Here is a 19,702-nt window from a genome sequence, read left to right as displayed (position 1 = left end):
CTTCATTTCTTTATTGCAGAATTCTACCAAACATTTAAAGAAGAACTAATTCCAGTTCTTCTTATACTCTTTCAGAAAATTGAAGAGAAGAGGCCAGGTGCGGTAACTCGGACCTGTAATCCCAGCACTTTGGGAGGCCAAGGCAGGCGGATCATGAGGTCAGGAGATCAAGACCATCCTAGCTAACACAGTGAAACCCTGTCTCTACTAAAAATACAAAAAATTAGCTGGATGTGGTGGTGGGCGCCTGTAGTCCCAGCTACTCGGGAGGCTGAGGCAAGAGAAAGACGTGAACCCAGGAGGAGGAGCTTGCAGTGAGCGGAGATTGCGCCACTGCACTCCAGCCTGGGCGACAGAGCAAGACTCCATCTCAAAATAAGTAAATTAATTAGTTAATTAATTTAAAAAAGAAAAACAAAATTGAAGAGAAGGGAGCTCTTCTGAACTCAGTCCACAAGGCCAGCATTACCCTAATAGCAATACCATATGAGGATGCAACAAAATAAAAACATAGACGAGTATCCTTGATGAACATAAATTTTTAAACCCCCAACGAAATACCAGCAAACTGAATCCAGCAGCACATTGAAAAGAGCATTCATGATGAACAAGTGGGATTTATCCCAGGGAATACAAGGATGGTTCAACATGTGCAAATCCATAAATGTGATGCATCACATCAACAGAATGAAGAACAAAAAAACGTGGTAATGCCAGTAGATGCAGAAAAAGCATTTGATAGGTGGCTTCATGATATAAACTCTTAACAAGTTAGGTATAGAAAGAACATACTTCAACACAATAAAGGCCGTATATGACTTACAACTAACATCATACTGAATGTGGAAAAGCAGAAAATGTTTCCACTAAGATGTGGAAAAACACAGGATGCCCACTTTCACCACTTCTATTTAACATGTTATTTACTGGAAGTTCTTTTAGGACTAATAAATAAAGTTGCAGAATACAAAATTAACATACAGAAATCAGTTCCATGTATATACACCAACAATTAAGTCACGGAAAAATAAATCAAGAAGTTCATCTTATTTACAATAGCCACCAAAAAATAATAAAATACCCAGGAATAAATTTAATCAAAGAGGAGAAAAGTGTCTGCAAGGAAAACTGTAAAACGCTGATGACAGAAATTGAAGAGAGAACAAAAAATAGACATCCCTTGTTCATGGATAGGAATAATTAATATTGTGAAAATGACAATAACTATCAGAAGTGACCTGCAGATTGAATGTAATCCCTATCAAAATGCCAGTGATATTATTCACAGAAATAGAAAACACAGTCTTTGTATGGGTTTTTCCCCCAGAGCCAGCAGATTAGAGGCTTTTCCAGCATGCCTAACCCACTTGGAAAAAACAAAATAGTGTGCACGTAGTCACATCATTAACTTTTATCCAAGAAGGAACACAGGAATTAAACAGAACATTTCAGACACTGGGAAAGAGAAAATTCGGAGACAGTTCTCCTGGCAGAGTCTGGCTAAAAACTGAGAAAATCCCCAATACAGGAGATGGGGAGTGAGTGTCCTCTGCAGTTCATCTTCCCATTGGGGAGTTGTACAATCCAGGCCACAGGAGAGCACCTTGAGCCTCCCAAGCCCTCGATCGTACTTAGGGAGTAGCTGAGAGACATTGAGAAGGAACAACCTGGGATGCACCTCATGCATTTTCCCAAACCTGGTGGCTGATAAGAGGACTCCATTCTCAATCCTAGCTCATGGCAAGCTGTATGGGAATCCTATGACCTAGCAGCAGCAGCATCTGTTAGCATTGTAAAGTCTCATGCCAGGATTGGAACACTGGGTCTTTGGTTGGAAAGGGGCCCACACACCCAGAAATGATAAATGAGTACAGCTTGGGCCTCCAGCTTCGGGCACCAGAATTGGACCCCTGCACCCCCATCATGGGACTGGAGCAGGAGATTTGCCTGAGAGGTATGGTTTTGGCCCCAGTAGCAAGTTTTACTGCGTAAGGCAGCTTTGTTGACTGAAGGCTTTGTATGGTCTCTCTGATTCCTGTGGTTGGGATGAGGAAATGAGTCCCAGTGGTTCTGGAGAGTGAGAGAGAGGCAGGTCCCATACTGTTTGCCTGGTTTTAACAGCTGGTTTGCCTTTGCCTTCCTGTGTAGGGACACTGGTGCAATATCAGTTGCTCTAATCTTTGCCTAGGCATTTCTGCAGGGTCTGGCAACTGTCCCTAGATCCCTGTCAGAGCCAGTGGTTGTGCCTGCTATTGGGAGACCAAATGGCTGTCTTGCCCAGTCCAGCTCTACCCAGCTTCACCTCTCCCCACCAGTCCCCTCCTCTTCCCCGAGGCTGAGTGTAAGAACCAAACCACTGAGCTTTCCCTGGTCCATCCCATTACATGGGACACTTAAGTACTTCTCCTGGTTAACAAAGATAAGTTATAAACCTTACTGTTACAACTGCAACCAGCTCTGACCTGCAACTACCACCTGCTGACCTGAGGTTGACCTACATAGCCCATTACAACATCTGCTTACACAAGTACACAGCACTTGGGAACAAGAAAAGCTTTTCATGACTTCTGTTACCACCATTGCTCATGCCACCCCAGCTTCTCAGGAGGTTATGAGCCAGCTCACCCACCCAATACACTACTGTTATAACCAGCATGTAAGAAATCCACCACACTAAGGTTGTTTATATCCAAGGAAATCATAGAGTATTTGCTACTGAACACACCCAGAAGCGAAGTCAAACAGTCCTACTCAAATTACATCATAGTAACATCCTCAGGATTAAAAAATGTGCAGTCCAACAACAAATTCAAAAATAAGGACAAGCAGTTATTTGTGCAGATGTGAAGAAATCGATATAATACTATAGAAAGTATGAAAAAGATAGTATGACACCCCCCCAAAAAAAATACAGTAATTCTCCAACAATGGATCCTTAAATCCTCAAAATGTCAAATAATATGGGTTTTTTATTTTAAAAACAGCTCCTGGAAATGAAATGTTCATCGAAGGAGTTACAAAATACATTTGAAAGCTTTAACCATGATTTAGACCAGGAGTTCCCAACAGTGATCTAGACCGTGGGTACTGGTCTATGGCCTGTTAGGAACCAGGACACACAGCAGGAGCTGAGCATCAGGTGAGTGACTGAAGCTTCATCTGTATTTACAGTCACTCCGCATTGCTAGCATTACTGCGTGAGCTCTGCCTCCTCTCAGATCAGGGGTGGCATTAGATTCTCATAGGAGTATGAAGCCTATTGTGAACTGTACTTGCAAGGCATCTAGGTTGAGTGTTCCTCATGAGAATCTAATGCCTAATGATCTCTCACTGTCTCCCATCTCTCCCAGATGGGACCATGTACTTGTGGGGGAACAAGCTCAGGGCTCCCACTGATTCTACATTATGGTGAGTTGTATAGTTATTTCATTATATATTACAATTTAATAATAATAGAAATAAAGTGCACAATAAATGTAATGCATTTGAATCATCCTGAAGCCATCCCCTACCCTCCAGTCTGTGGAAAAATTGTCTTCCACAAAACCTGTCCCTGGTGCCAGAAAGGTTGGGGGGATCACTGAACTAGATCAGGTAGAAGAAAAACATCTCACAACTTGATGACAAGTGTTTTGGATGAATCTGGTTGCACAAAAACACAGAAAAGAAAGACTTTAAGATAACAAATAAAGCCTCCAAGAAGCATGGACTATATAAAGCAACTAAATTTTGAATCATTGGTGTTTCAGAGGAAGAAGAAAAAAGCAAGGAGTTTAGAAAACTTATTTAAGGAAGTAATGGATGAAAACAACTCCTTAGTTTAGCAAGACATGTAGTCATTCAGATACAAGAGGCACAAAGATTAACAACAGGCAAACACATTGCAAAAGGACTTCACCATGACCATATAGTCATCAGATTGCTTAAAGTCATTGTGAAGGAAAAAATTCTAAAATCAACAAGAGAAAAACACCTAGTCACCTATAAAGGAAGCTCCATCAGACAAACAACAGACATTCTCAGCAGGTAGGGAAAGATACACTACACAAGCCAGAAGAGAATGGAATGCTATTTTCAAAGTGCTACAAGGAGAAAAATTTTCATCCAGCTAGAATAAACTTCGTAAATGAAGGAGAAATCAGGTCTTTCTCAGACAAGCAAACACTAAGAGAATTCATCACCACTGGACTAATACGTTAGGAAATGCTCAAAGGAGTCCCAAACGTGGAAACAAAAGGTTGATATTCGCCATCATAAAAACACATGAAAGTATAAAATTCACAAGTCTCATAAAACAATTACACGAAGAAGAGAAAGGAATCAACTGGCACCATGACAGAACTCCATGAAACTACAAAGACAGAAGAAAAAATAAAGAATTTAGAAAACAGCTGGATAACAATATATTTCAGGAACAAAATGTCATATATCATTGTTAACTTTGAACCTAAATGGATTAAATGCTCCACTTAAAAGATACAGCCTGGCTGAATGGATTTTTAAAAATGACACAACTGTGTGATACCTAGACACACAGATAGACTGAAAGTGCAGGGATAGAGAAAGGTATGCTACACAAACAGAAAGCAAAAGCAAGTTTGAATAGCTATTCTTATGTCAGATAAAACAGACATTATGTAAAAAAGTAAAAACGACAATATAAATAATAGTGAAGGGATCAATTCTGCAGGAGGATATGACAATTCAAAATATTTATACAGCCAACACCATGGCACTCATAAATAAGTAAAACTAATATTACTAGCCCTCAAGGGATAGATACACTCCAATACAATAATGATTGGGAAATTCAGTACCCTGCTGATATGGTTTGGCTGTGTCCCCACCCAAATCTCATCTTGAATTATAGTTCCCATAATCCCCATGTGTCATGTGAGGGACCCGGTGGGAGGTAATTGAACCATGGGGGCGGTTAACTCCATGCTGTTCTTGTGATAGAGAGTGAGTTCTCACAAGATCTGATGGGATGGTTTTATAAGCGTCTGGCATTTCCCCTGCTGGCACTCATTCTCTCTCTTGCTGCCCTGTGAAGAGGTGCCTTCTGCTATGATTGTAAGTTTCCAGAGGCCTTAGCCATGCAGAACTGAATTGATTAAACCTCTTTTCTTTATAAATTACCCAGTCTGGGGTATTTCCTCATAGCAGCATAAAAACAAACTAATACACCTGCTGTCAGCATTGGACAGATTATCTAGACAGAAATTAACAGAATACATTGGATTTGAACTGTACTATGTACCAAATGGACGTAACAGACATGTACAGAACACTGTATACACATTTTCCTCAACATATGTAACATTCCTTAGAAACACTGTGAATTAGAAACAAGCCTCAGCAAATTTTTAAAAATAGAGATCATGTCATGCATCTTAGAACACAGTGGAATAAAGCTGAATAACCAGATGCACTTTGGAAATAGTATCTGCATGGAAACTAAACAACATGATCTCTAACTACCATACGGTTGACAAACATATTAAGAAAGATATTTAAGTTCTTGAAATAAATGAAAATGGAAATAAAACATACCAAAATCTACAAGATAAAGCAAAAGCAGTGCTAAGAGGGAAGTGTTTATATCAATGAATGCCTAAATCAAACGATTAGAAATATTTCAAATGAAGAGCCTGGTTATGCACCTCAAGGAACTGGAAAAGCAAGAGTAAACCAAACTCAAAATTGGTAGAATGAAAGAAATAATAAAGATCAGCATAGAACTAAATGAAATAGAGACTAAAAACACAATACGAAGGATCAACACAATGAAAAGTTGTTTTTTTCAATAGATAAATGGCTAAAAGACCAAGAATAAAAGAAGCCTCAAATCAGAAATGAAAAAGGAGACATTACAACTGAAACCAACAAAATACAAAGGATCATCAGAGGTTTGTGAAGAACTGGACACTAACATACTGGAAAACCTAGAGCAAATGGATACATTCCTAGCCACATGCAATCTGCCAACATTGAACCAAGAAGAAACAGAAAGCATGAACAGAGCAATAGTAATGACCCCTCAACAAAAAACCCAGGACCAGATGGCTTTACTGCCAAATCCCATCAAATTTATAAAGGATAAGTAACGTCAGTTCTTCTGAAACTATTTCAAAAAATGAAAGAAGAGAGAATTCTTTCTAACTTATTCTACCAGACCCAGATTATTCCAATATTAAAACCAGGCAAGGGCACAATAAAATAAGAAAACGGCAGGCCAATGTCCTTGAACATAGACACAAAAATCCTCAACCCAGTTCGAAGAAAGTGAACCCAACAACACATCAAAAAGATAACACAGCAATATAATGTGGGATTTGTCCCAGGGATGGATGTTTTGGCATATGCAAGTCAGTAATCGTGATGTATCACATCAACAGAATAAAGGAACAACAAATACCATATTCTCAATAGACACAGAAAAGGCATTTGATAAAATTCAACACTCTTCGCAAATTAGGTATAGAAGGAACATACTTCAAAATAATGAAGGATATACAAGACCCACAGCTAACATCATATTCATTAGGAAAAGCTGAAAGACTTTCCTTTAAGAACTAGTTCAAGACAAGGATGCCCACTTCTACCTACCACCCCCCTATTCCACATAGTACTGGAAGTCATAGCCAGAGCAATCAGAACATAGAAAGAAAGAAAAGGTGGCCAAGCTTGGTGGCTCACACCTGTAATCGCAGCACTTTGGGAGACCAAGGTGGGCGGATCACTTGAGCCCAGTAGTTCAAGACCAGCCTGAGCAATGTGAGGAGACCCCTTTCTCCACAAGAAATACAGAAATTAGCCAGCTGTGGTGGTGTGTGCCTATAGTCCCAGGTATTCAGGAGGCTGAGGCAGGAGGATCGATTGAGCCCAGAAGGTCCAGGGTGCAGTGAGCCATGATCACGCCACTACACTCCAGCCTGGGTGACAGAGTAGGGACCCTGTCTCTAAGAAAAAAAATAGAAGAAAGAAAGAAAGATAGGAAGGGAGGGAGGGAGGAAAGGAAAGGGAGGGAGGGGCATCCATATCGTAAAGAGAGTATTATCTCCCTTTTCAGGTTATGTGACCATATGTAGAAAAAAAACAAAAGAGTTCACCAAAAACTCATAAACCTGATAAATTCAGTAAAGTTGGAGGATACAAAGTTTGTGTACAAAAGTTAGTATCATTTCTATACGCCAGTAACAAACTAGATAGTAAGGAAATCAAGAAAGCAATCCTATTTACAAGTCACATAAAAATAAAATACATAAGAATAATAAATTTAACCAAGGAATATTCTCAAACACTGATGAAAGAAATTGAAGAGATCACACAAAAGTGGAAAAAGGTATGTCATCATATTTAAAATATATGTAGATACTAGTCTATTTTATCATTTACTATCATAAAATATACAAAGATCCATTGTAAAAAGTTAACAATTACTAAAACACACACAAATACAAGGTACCAGTCACAGTTGAAAGAAATGTAAACTGTGTTAAATCGTAACTGCATAAAGTTAACGGTAGTATGAACTGTATTAATGGAACAGTTTCATAGCCACCTGTTGCTATTGTGATTGCAGGTGTTGCCAGTATCCACTTAAAATGTCATGTGACATACCCTTATGAGCAGTTTGTCCCTCCAGTAGGCTGATTATTGCAGTAAAAGTGATCTCTTGCAGTTCTCACGTAGTTTTCATTGTATTTAATGCAATTTCATGAACCTTGAATATGACACCATGGGACCTGTATGAGGTGCCATAGTGATGCTAGAAATGCTCCCAAGAAGCAGAGAGAAGTCATGACATTACAAGAAGTTGTAGTGCTTGATACGTGCCATAGAGAGAGGCCTTCATTCAGCACAGGTGCTGCCATTTCACAAGGAATGACTTAGCATATCATTTAAAACACACAAGAGAACAGAAAAAGCTACTCATGAAGCCATTGCAATAGCTACACCAACGGGCACAAAAACAGTATACTTTTTGCTAAATGCCTTTTGCAGCTTTTATTTGGGTGCAGGATTTCTATAAGGAAGGCATACCTATAGTATCCAATGTGATTTGAGGAAAAGCAAAGCAAAGGATATAGAGCTAGAGAATTTAATGGCAGCAAAGGTTGGTTTGAAAAGTTTAGAAAGAGATTTGTCTTTAAAAATGACAAGATAACAGGAGAACTAGCTTTTGACAAGAAATAGCAGTCAAGTCAGATTCCCAGATTTCATTAAGAAAATCATTGAGGAGAAAGGTTATTTTTCTGAACGGATTTTTAATGTTGATGAAAGTGCCCTATTTGGAGGGGGAAATGCCACAAAGGACATTTAGTAGTAAGGAAGACAAGAGAGAACTAAGACTTTAGGCATTTGTTTTGTGCAAATGCAGTCAGGTCTATGATCAAGACTGCCCTTATTGATAAAGCTACTAAACCCCAGCCTAGAAGGGAAATTATAAATACCATCCATCAGGTTTTAATTGCAAAACAGGGAGGACCGAATAGTGGGAACTCTTTGTGAATTGGTTTTATCAGTGCTTTGTCCCTGAAATTAGGAAGTACCTTGCCAGGGCAGGACTGCCTTTTAACGTGTTTTTGATATTGGAACATGCCCCTGGCCACCCAGAACCCCATGAATTCAATACCGAAGGCTTCAGAGAGGTCTTCTCGACCCCAGACATGCCTCGAATTCAGCCTCTAGAGCAGGGGGTCATAAGGACCCATATGGCTTAGTACACACAGTATGCTACGTAAAGCATTTAATGCTATAGAATAGAATCCAGATAAAACATCATGAAAGTCTGGAAAGATTGCACTGTTGAAGATGTCATTATTATTATAGGAAGTGCCATGAAAGTCTAAACAAAAGATTTCTATGGGAGAAAACTGTGTTCAGGCATTGTATATCAGTTCACAGGATTTATGATAGAGCCAGTCAAGGAAATCATGAAGCAGATTGTAGATATGACAAAAAAAAAAAAAAAAAAAAATCAGGGCGTAAAGGGTTTCAAGATAAGGATGTTGGAGAAATTCAAGAACAAATAGATACTACACCAGAGTAATTAATAGGAGATGACTTGCTGGAGATGGGTGCTTCCATGTTGTTCAAGGGGCAGCTGTGATAACAATCTCAAACCAACTATAGGTTGAGTACCCTTTATCCAAAATGCTTTGGAGCAGAAGTTTTTCAGATTCTGGAATATTTGCATTATACTTAACCATTTCGGCATACAAAATCCAAAATTCTGAAATTCAGAATGCTGTAGTGAGCATTTCCATTAAGTTTCATGTTGGCACTGACAGTGTTTCATACTTTGGAGCATTTCAGATTTTGATTTCAAATGCTTAACTTATACAGAAAGTGGAAAAGGCAGGAATACCTCCAATTTCATTGTATGGCACCATTATCATTCCTAATACCAAAACTAGACAGAAATACTACAAAACAAAACTACACACCAGTTCCCCTCTTGAACGTAGATGCAAAAATTCTAAACAAAAATTTAGCAAATTATATTCAACAATATGTATACATTCATCATGACTAGGTGGTGTTTACTCCTGGAATGTAAGTTTCATTTAACATTCAAAAATTAATGTATTATTACCATATTAGCAGGCCAAAAAAGTTAAAACTGTATGATCTCAGTAGATGGAGAAAAGATATTTGCCAAAGTCCAACATCGATTCCTGATTTTAAAACTTTCCTCAAACTATTAGGGGCATCTATGAAAAACTGACAGCTACCATTATATTTAATGGTGAACAAGTAAATTCTTTTTTCTAACATTAGGAACAAGAGAAGAGTGTGTCCTCTGGTCACTTCTGTTTCTGCGTTGTTCTTTAGATTCTAGTCAGCACAGTAAATAAAAAGGAAAAGAAGTAAAAGGCATCCATTGTGGAAATGTAGAAGTAAGCTGCCTTCATTTACAGACATTATTTTCTGTAGAAATTTAGTGTAAAAATATGTTGGAATCTATGAAAAAGACCAACAGATTTAACAAGGTTCCATGATACAAGATCAATATAAAAGAATTAATTTTATTTCTATATATGAGTAATGAAGAATTGGTTTTTAAAAATGCATTTTCATCAAGCAGATGGTGGACACCTGTAGTCCCAGCTACTTGTGAGGCTGAGGTGGAAGATTATTTGAACCCAGGAGTTTGAGTCCAGCCTGGGCAACACAACAAGACCGCATCTCTAAGAAAGTTAAATTTTAAGAAATCCCATTTTCTATAGCATCAACAAGTAAGAAATTCTTAACAGTAAATCTGACAAAATATGCAATATGCCCTATATAGTGAAAACTAACTATTGCTGAGAGAAATTAATCAACTAAGTAGGTAGAGAGACACATACACAGTGTGGAGTGGAAAACTTAATGTTATTAAGATGCCCATTCTCCCCAAGTGGATGTATACATTCAGCACCATCTCATTGTAAATCCCTGGTGTCTTTTATCATAGAGATGGACAAGCTGATCCTAAAGTTCATATGGGAGCGCAAAATACCGAGAAAAACCACAAGGATGTTAGAATAGAAAGGAAATGTGGGATGGTTAACACCACCTAATTTCAGACCTGTTTCAAAGCTTCAGAAATCAGGACAGGATTGCCTTTCCTTAATGGTGAAGAGATGCGTGGTGTCCGCACATAGACCCACACATTTATGTACAACTGATTTTTGACAGATTTGGAAAGGTGATTCTGTGGAGAACGGACAACCTTTTCAGCAAATGATTCTAGACCAATTGTATGTCCGTATGCAAAAAAAAAAAAAAAAAATCATCTGTGCCTGACAGAATACACAGAATGAGTCAGAACCCTAAATACAAAGTATAAAACCATAAAACTTCTAGAAGAGAAAACAGGGAGATGTCTTTGTAACCCTGAAATAGGCAAAGATTCCTTAATATGATACTAGAGCACCATCTACCAAATGAAAAAATGATTGACTTCATCAAAATTACCATAAAGTGAGGGAAAATACATGCAAAAGGATTTTTATCTGGTATATGTAATGTTCTCTCAAAAGTCAATAATAGAAAACAACTCAGAAATACAGGCAAAAAACATGAACGGACACTTCACCAGAGACAATGTACATATGGCTGATAAGTACAGGAAAAGATGGTCAACATCATTACAATAGGGAAATGCAGATTAAAACTGTAAGGAGGCTGGGTGCTATGGCTCACACCTGTAATCTCAGCATTTTGGGAAGCCAGAGCAAGAGGATTGCTTGAGCCAATAAGCTTGATACCAGCCTGGGCAACATAGTGAGACCTCATCTCTACAAAAATAAAAATAAAAAAATTAGTTGGGCATGGTGGTGCACCCCTGTAGTTCCTGCTATTCAGGAGGCTGAAGCAGGAGAATCACTTGAGTGAGCCCCAGAGGTCGAGGCTGCAGTGAGCTGTGTTTGCACCACTGTACTCCAATCTGGGAGACAGAGCAAGACCTTGTCTCGGAAAAAAACAAAAACAAACCAACAAAAAAAAACCCACAAAAACTCACCATACCAAGTGTTGGTGAGAATGTGGAGGAACTATTATAGTTGCACGTTGCTGGTGCAAATGTAAAATAGTATGCTCAGTTTGGAAAACACTTTGGCAGTCTTAAATAAAAGTCAGACACCTGTCAGGTGAGCCCATCTTTCTACTTGTTGTGTTTACCTCAGGAAAAAAGAAAGCATATGTCCATGCAAAGAATTGCACAGTCTTCATACAACTAAAGAATATTGTCAGCTTTTCAGTACAGCCAAAAACTGGACCACAATGCAGATGTCCCATCAACAGGTGAAAGGATATTGTGGGCCATCTCTTCAGTGGGATACTAGATAACATTAGAAAGGAGTTAACTGTTGAAACATGCACCGGTGGATTAATCTCAAGACAATCATGCTGAGTGAAAGAAGCCTACACACAGTGGTACATACTGTATCTATTCCATTTATATAAAATTCCTGAAGTTGTAAACTGCTGGAGCAAAAAGTAGATCATGGAGGGATGGGGTGGCGGGAGGAGGGAATTAGGAAGGGGCGCAAAGAAATTTGGGGATGTGATCGATGCACTGTCTTAATTGTAGCTAGGGGCCGGGCGCGGTGGCTCAAGCCTGTAATCCCAGCACTCTGGGAGGCCGAGGCGGGCGGATCACAAGGTCAGGAGATCGAGACCACAGTGAAACCCCGTCTCTACTAAAAATACAAAAAATTAGCCGGGCGCGGTGGCGGGCGCCTGTAGTCCCAGCTACTCAGGAGGCTGAGGCAGGAGAATGGCGGGAACCCGGGAGGCGGAGCTTGCAGTGAGCCGAGATCGCGCCACTGCACTCCAGCCTGGGCAACAGCGTGAGACTTCGTCTCAAAAAAAAAAAAAAAAAAAAAAAAAAATTGTAGCTAGGTTTTCATAGGTCATGAAAACAATAGTGTAGATTTCATATGCAACTTCAAACTGTAACTTTAAATCTTTGTCAAGGTGTAGATTTTAAATATATGCAGTCTATTTTACGTCAATTCTATCTCCATAAGGCGGTTTAAAACCAGCGTGATAGAGGGGACTCATAGATTAGGCTTCGAAGACAGAGCAGCCACACGCAGTGTGTGGATTTTATATCTCGATTCAAACAAGCCAGCTACTTAAAGACATTCTGTAAACACCTAGGGAACTTGTAGTATAATGTGAGTATTGGATAATGTTGATTAACCATTGTTACTTTTGTTAGGAAAGATAATGGCATCTAACAAAAGCCCGTATCTATTAGAGGTGCTTAGTGAGAATTTTACGGCTGAAATGATGGGATGCTTACGATATGCTTCAGAATCATCTAACACAATAAAGAGGGGAAACAGATAAAAACTAGAAGTAAAATTCTGGTAACTGAAGCCGGATGCTAGATACATAGGGAAGGCTTTATTAAATTATTCTCTGTTCTTTTGTGTATTTAAAACTTTCCCCTACATTTTTTCTTACATGTTTGTATGGGTTTTTAACATTCTTAAGGTCTCTGTTGTTTTGGTCCCCGCCTCGCTCCGTCAGGAGCAGCATCTGCCTTCCCCGCAGTGTAGGGCACGGATGTGTCTAGAGGGACCATCTCCCTGATGTGCCAGGGACAGTCTTGGTTTGTGCCCTGTGTCCCAGTGTGAATGTTCTAGGGCCCTCTGATTCACAAAGCTTTTCTAATTTGAACAGGAAAGCAGATGCTCTTCTTAGTTTTCTTCACATACCTGTTCTTTACAGCTATTTATCTTTACCAGATTATGACTTTGCCTGGAACCTCCTCCTATCCCTACACCCGGAACCGCCTCCTAACCCTATGCCTTTCCCATCTCACCCCTTCCCAGTCTTAACCCAGGCCTTGACTCCTCAAGACCTTCCTTGGTGTTGCTCCCCTGCCTCGCCCCACCCCTCCTAGTCACCTCCTCTGTGCTGCCACCTGGCCCTGGGCATGCTTGAGGGTTCACCATTAATGTAACTGTTCCCAGTTCAGTGAGCTTTTCAAGGGTAGGGATCACCATCTCTTCATCTTTGGGTTGTTGGTGCCAAGCAGTGCTAGCAGTATCCGGGAGAATGTTGCATAAATCCAGCCCTGGAGATTCTCTGACCTCACCCTTAGAGATAATGAAAACAGCTCAACCCTGGAAGGTAAATACACCTTCCTAGGATGACAGAGGGTAGTGTAGCAGAGCCGGAAGTAGAGCTGTGACGCGTTCCTTCTCTTCACGCTTGATGATGTGTTAAGCAATTTCAAGGAGCAATCAGGGTTTCCCTTTTCTAAGACAGCATTTACACACCTCATGGTGATCATTCCTTGAGCAGACTCCAAAAGCCATTAGAGCAGCAGGAGTGGCTCTGGAGTGTACAAGAAGTAGGTTTGATAATGCTGTGATATTTCAAATGTTTATTCAACACAAAATGCAGCAATTATGACACCTGACTTTTACTGCTGGAGAATTGAAGACCTATATTTCTAGGGAGTTGGACCTAACAGGGTGCTCTAACACTTTTTATTATTTAACCAGAATGCTGAATCTGTGGCACAGCCACCAGTTTTTCTATCTAAAAAAAAAAATTTTATCATTCTCTTATATGTAGGACATGGAGAGGAATGTAGTAAAATGGAGACTTTATACTTTTAATTGCTTAGAAATAAAGTACGTCATTCAGAGACCTTACACTTAATATCTGTTTTTATTTGCAATTTTCACAGCGTCGTCTTGGAGATGCAGCTAAGAAAGCCATCAGTAAATTGACAACCAGGACAGTAAAGAAGGGTGACAAGGTACTGTAATGAACTAACTTTAGCACTGTAAAAATAATCAGACGGTTTTGTTTTTGTTTGGTGGGAGAGGACACACCCTAATTGTTTACATTTCATTTGTTAGATTTTCTCCCAACTATACTACCTAATGCTTTATTTTAAACTACTTTCTTACAGTAACTAGCTGTGTTTTCCTACAGAGTTTTCTTCTGCTAAAACCTAGCATACATTTTCAGAGAATTCTAGTGAGACCATTTGTGCGTTAAAAAGCCAGGAGATGTGTGTTTTCTTCCTATGCTTCCTGGGACTTTGCTGTGTCTCTTGTTTTATTTTTTCACTAATTACATGGAGAATTGAAGACCTGTATTTCTAGGGAGTTTCACCTAAAAAGGGGCTCTCTTTACAATGGGGTGAGCAGTTTGAAAGAAGAGCAAAGTATGTCAGGGTCATCGCTGGTGGCTTGGAGGACCGGGGAGAGAGGCAGCGTCAGGCTGCTGTGGTGGAGACCTCTGACTGACATCCCCCTCTCAGAGCTCTAGTTACGGTCGAGCCCTGCTTCTCCGCTAGAAGGACACAGCTGCACCTTAGTGCTGCCCCTACATTCAGAGTGTTCAAGGTTTTCTAGAATGGGAAAATGGAATCTCAAAAGGCATGAAACCAAAACTTGTCTCCTGCCCCACACCCAGTTCTAATATTTAAGCACAGAGTTGTGCCTGGAAGAATAATTTCATATGATTCTCTGTCTTCCTAGGTTTTACCAGTTTCTTGGACTTTACCCATTGTATTCCCATTGCCTTGATACCACCGTATCTAGTTGCCTTTGAAACAACTTCAGAAGGTGGAGACATTCTTAGTGAACTTTATTGTGCACCAAGGAAACAGAAAAGGGGGGAAATCACTCAAGAAAATATAAGTAGCATCAAAACAACTTGCATTTCAGTGGCAGAGGAGTGGTAACCAGTGTAACAGTGTAAATGTGTTCTTGGCCTGGTGGCCTCAGCTGCCACATTAGGATGAAATTCCCTGGAGCGGATTTAACCTTCCCATCTTACATTGTATCCCAGGCCAGCACCGTTATTTCCTTTAATTATTAAAGCCAATTCATCTTAGTTTGTACCTGCTAGACCTGGCAAGAGTTGTCCACTGAGTTTCAGTCCAAGTGACAATGACATGGCAAACAGTCTGTTTTCCTGGCTTATGGCGTGTTTTGTTTTATGACAACTTTTGCAAAACCCTTTCTCAGTCCTAGGAGGAAGGAATTCAATTAATTTGGTGTCTAAATACCTGGCTGACTCTTTCTCACTCTTGATGAAGACCAAGTATTGAATTGAGCCAGTGACTCTTCTCCATCCCCAATCTGTGACCAGATTCACAGCTCCCATTTTTGGGGTGGGTTTCTAGACAGCAGTCTGCTAGGACTCGACTCACCATCTTTCCTGTCTGTACTTAGGTGTGTCTTTAAGTGAGCATCCTGGTGAGCTTCCAGACTGTCAAACAAAGCAGTGAAACCTCTTCAGACCAATCAGTAGTACAGGAGCAATGAGGGATGGGGAGATCATGATGGTCCAAGCTGATTCTAACCTTGAAAAAATTAGAATTACGACTTAATTTTTGTAAGACATATCATAAACAGAATTAATACAGATTGTTAAAATTTTAAAAACAAAATAGATTGGCTTAGACATAATTTGGGCCAATATAGTTAGGCAAATAAAAACAAATTAATTTTAATCATTTTTCACTTTATAACACTTGCTTACCATAGTAGCCACAGAAAGATTCTGAGCTGAATCGCATCCCAGCCATTTGTCTACTTGCAGCATGTGACTTTTGTTTCTGTACTTTTCATTTTAGGAAACTGACCCAGACTTTGATCATTGCGCAGTCTGCATAGAGAGCTATAAGCAGAATGATGTCGTCCGAATTCTCCCCTGCAAGTATGTCAACTTCATTTGTTTGAAAAAGAATGATATTAATGTGCTTTGTATGCCTCCTTTTAAGAGTGGGCATCTCCCTTGCTTTTGAGTGCCCCCCACCCCGTGGCTTTCTGGAGGCCACGTCTGCTGTGCGTTGCTGGCCATGGGGCTGTGGCCGGCAGGGAGTGGTGCTGCTCAGCAGGTGCAGGCTGCACAGCCTTCCTAGGTGTAGCCAGTATGCGACGTGCACGCGGCCTCCGGACTCCCCAGACACAGCCTAGGAGTGTTGAGGTTGAGAATTCTTGTTCTGTGGTTTCAATCGTCTTTTTTTTTTTTTTTTTTTTTGAGACGGAGTCTCGCTCTGCCGCCCAGGCTGGAGTGCAGTGGCCGGATCTCAGCTCACTGCAAGCTCCGCCTCCCGGGTTCACGCCATTCTCCTGCCTCAGCCTCCCGAGTAGCTGGGACTACAGGCACCTGCCACCGCACCCGGCTAGTTTTTTGTATTTTTTAGTAGAGACGGGGTTTCACCGTGTTAGCCAGGATGGTCTCGATCTCCTCACCTCGTGATCCGCCCGTCTCGGCCTCCCAAAGTGCTGGGATTACAGGCTTGAGCCACCGCGCCCGGCCTTCAATCGTCTTTTTACGTTTGTTTTCTTTCCTTCCTTCCTTCCTTCCTTCCTTCCTTCCTTCCTTCCTTCCTTCCTTCCTTCCTTCCTTCCTTCCTTCCTTCCTTCCTTCCTTCCTTCCTTCCTTCCTTCCTTCCTTCCTTCCTTCCTTCCTTCCTTCCTTCCTTCCTTCCTTCCTTCCTTCCTTCCTTCCTTCCTTCCTTCCTTCCTTCCTTCCTTCCTTCCTTCCTTCCTTCCTTCCTTCCTTCCTTCCTTCCTTCCTTCCTTCCTTCCTTCCTTCCTTCCTTCCTTCCTTCCTTCCTTCCTTCCTTCCTTCCTTCCTTCCTTCCTTCCTTCCTTCCTTCCTTCCTTCCTTCCTTCCTTCCTTCCTTCCTTCCTTCCTTCCTTCCTTCCTTCCTTCCTTCCTTCCTTCCTTCCTTCCTTCCTTCCTTCCTTTTTCTTTCTTTCTCTCTCTCTCTCTCTTTCTTTCTTTCTTTTCTTTCTTTCTTCTTCTTTTTCTTTTTTTCTTTTTCTTTTTCTTTTTCTTTTTCTCTTTCTTCTTTTTCAATCAGAGTCTCACTCTGTCACCCAGGCTGGAGTGCAGTGGTGCAATCTCAGCTTACTGCAAGCTCCGCCTCCTGGGTTCAAGCAATTCTCCTGCCTCAGCCTCCCGAGTAGCTGGGATTATAGGTACCCACCACCACGCCCCGCTAATTTTTGTATTTTTAGTAGAGACAGGGTTTCATCATGTTGGCCAGGCTGGTCTCGAACTCCTGACCTCAGGTGATCCACCAGTCTCAGCCTCCCAAAGTGCTGGGATTACAGGCGTGAGCCACCTCACCCGGCCTGTTTTCTTTAAAGATGGGGTTCTTGCTCTGTTGCCCACAGCTGAACATGAACTCCTGGACTCAAGCAGTTCTCCTGCCTTGTCCTCTCAGAATGTTGGGATTACAAGTGTGAGCCACTGTGCTCGGCATTGATTTGTGATTCATGTAGGTTTCAAACACAGTCCCTTGTTCCTATCCATCTTAGACTACATCGCTAGGCCCTTCAGTGAGACTTCCATCGAGCTCACCTGGCTCTGGGTACAACAACTCCGGGGACTTGGATTAAATATTTTTCTAAACCTGGATTATGCAAAATGGAGAGAACTGATACCTGCTTTGTGCCTGCTGTGGTTCAGGTGCTCTGCTCTGAGCAGACTATACTCACCTTCTCCTATAATTCTCTCAGCAGTCCTAAGAGGGTGTTTTTTCCCCGTTGTACAGTGAAGGATGGTGAGCCAATAGCAGGTTCCAGGGTTGCACATTCAGAAATGGCAGAGCTGTGTCAAGGCCTGCCTTTAATGTCGTTCTCCCCACATAGGACCCAGGCTTCCCTCCGTGAGGAGAAGATTCGCCTGTGCCTGGGTGCCCTGGAAACAGCATGTTGGTTTCTCCCATGGCTCCTCTCCAGCTGGGGAGTATGAAACCAAGATACACAGTTCTGAGTGTCAATTGGATAAATAGGAAATCACCTGCCAAGAAGCCTAAAACCAAAGAGTTTGCCTCTTCTCCCGTCTATTTAAAAGACATCCACACAACTCCAGCCTTATAATATGGAGCATGTGAATTAATAAAATAATTGTGAGTTGTTACCTCCATGAGGCTACTGGTCTTATTTTACTTACAAAGTATCTATTTTGAGTCTAGGAAAATTTGTTTTTTTAAAAAAAAAAATAAAACTGAAGAAGAATTACATCTACTGAAACAGAAATCCAAGATTCTAGAAGTCAAGTCATTCTAGTTTATGTATAAAGGAAAATCTATAAAACTAAATGTAGGCTGTCCTATAGAAAATTAAACTATGGAACAACCAGTCTCCCTTCACATGCAGTCACTGATGGTCTAAACGTGAGGCTAAAGGAAATGCACACGCAAGTGCCAATCAGAAGAAGGGCCAGCGGGACACAGGGAGGTGTCATCCACACTTGCCTGCTTCAACACTGGAATGACCGGGAGAAGCCAAGGCTCTCCACATTCTGTCTTGCTATTTCAGCCCAGGATCCTCTAGAACCATATGGTACCTAAAAATGAGGGACTCCAAAACCATTCCTGGGCATTACTAAAATGAGGGGGTCCTCAGGAGAGGCTCGGCCTAAAGTAGGTTATTCTGGGGGCTTCATCCCATTATCTTCATCCCTTCAGTGTTGACTTTTCCACAGTTTCATTTGGAGTTACCTTTTTCCTTTTGTATGATTTTTATTTTTTGTAGAGTTGGGGTCTCACTGTGTTGCCCAGGCTGCTGTGAACTCCCAGCCTCAAGTAATCCTCCCACCCTAGCATCCTAATGTGCTGGGATCACAGGCGTGAGCCTGACGTCTGTCCCTCTTCTTAAAATTTAGTTCAGTGCTTTCCAGATGTGACTGTGCATCAGAGTCTTTAGGAGGCTTTCAGAAACATCCCGAGTGGAGGCCAGGCGTATGCACTTATATTATAAGTTCCTGCCCGATTCTGATGCTGCAAGGCCACGCCCTCCAGCAAGGTCCAGGCCATGGTTGATCTGAACCATTTCTGCAGCTGCACCTGCCACCATAGAAGTGGTTTGTGTTTGTGGTCTGCTTATGAGTGTTAGAATTTTTGGCATACTTCTTTCGTTGCACCCTCTATGGTACTGTCACTCGGCTGTCTTTCAGTACTGGGTCATTGTGTTACTATCCGTGCTCACTGCCCTGGCTGAGTGTAGAGTTTTCCCTGTTGCTGTGGAACTGAGCGGCTGTTTGTTCCTCTGACACCCCCTGCGTCACCAAGCTGTAACTTTCCCTAGACTGCACCGCACAGCCTGCTCAACACAGCACCCCATTTCACTGCCATGTAGCAACAGTGCAATTATCAGCTGTAGTGCAAATTAACTTTATACATCAAGCAGTACTTGTGACAGTCTTTAACCTA

At 41.1% G+C, this 19,702-nt stretch overlaps 1 protein-coding gene across 19 annotated transcripts in view; it reads left to right on the top strand.

The window, feature by feature from the left end:
* The window catches only part of RNF130 (ring finger protein 130), a 187,501-nt gene that overhangs the window by 109,175 nt on the left and 58,624 nt on the right, over nt 1–19,702 (top strand). For 17 of the 19 annotated variants that reach the window (XM_073995023.1, XM_073995022.1, XM_045394649.3 and 14 more), the window contains 2 exons: nt 14,201–14,272; nt 16,106–16,188. In XM_073995023.1, coding sequence (XP_073851124.1) covers nt 14,201–14,272; nt 16,106–16,188 — 155 coding nt within the window. Of the gene's footprint in view, nt 1–14,200; nt 14,273–16,105; nt 16,189–18,137; nt 18,416–19,702 lie in introns of those variants that run through there. The other 2 variants (XM_073995020.1, XM_045394652.3) reach the window with 1 other exon arrangement.

This window comes from Macaca fascicularis, chromosome 6 (assembly GCF_037993035.2).
Source record: "Macaca fascicularis isolate 582-1 chromosome 6, T2T-MFA8v1.1".
NCBI classification, from domain to species: domain Eukaryota; kingdom Metazoa; phylum Chordata; class Mammalia; order Primates; family Cercopithecidae; genus Macaca; species Macaca fascicularis.
Note: the sequence above shows the minus strand (reverse complement) of the source record. Positions and strands in the feature narration are given on the sequence as shown.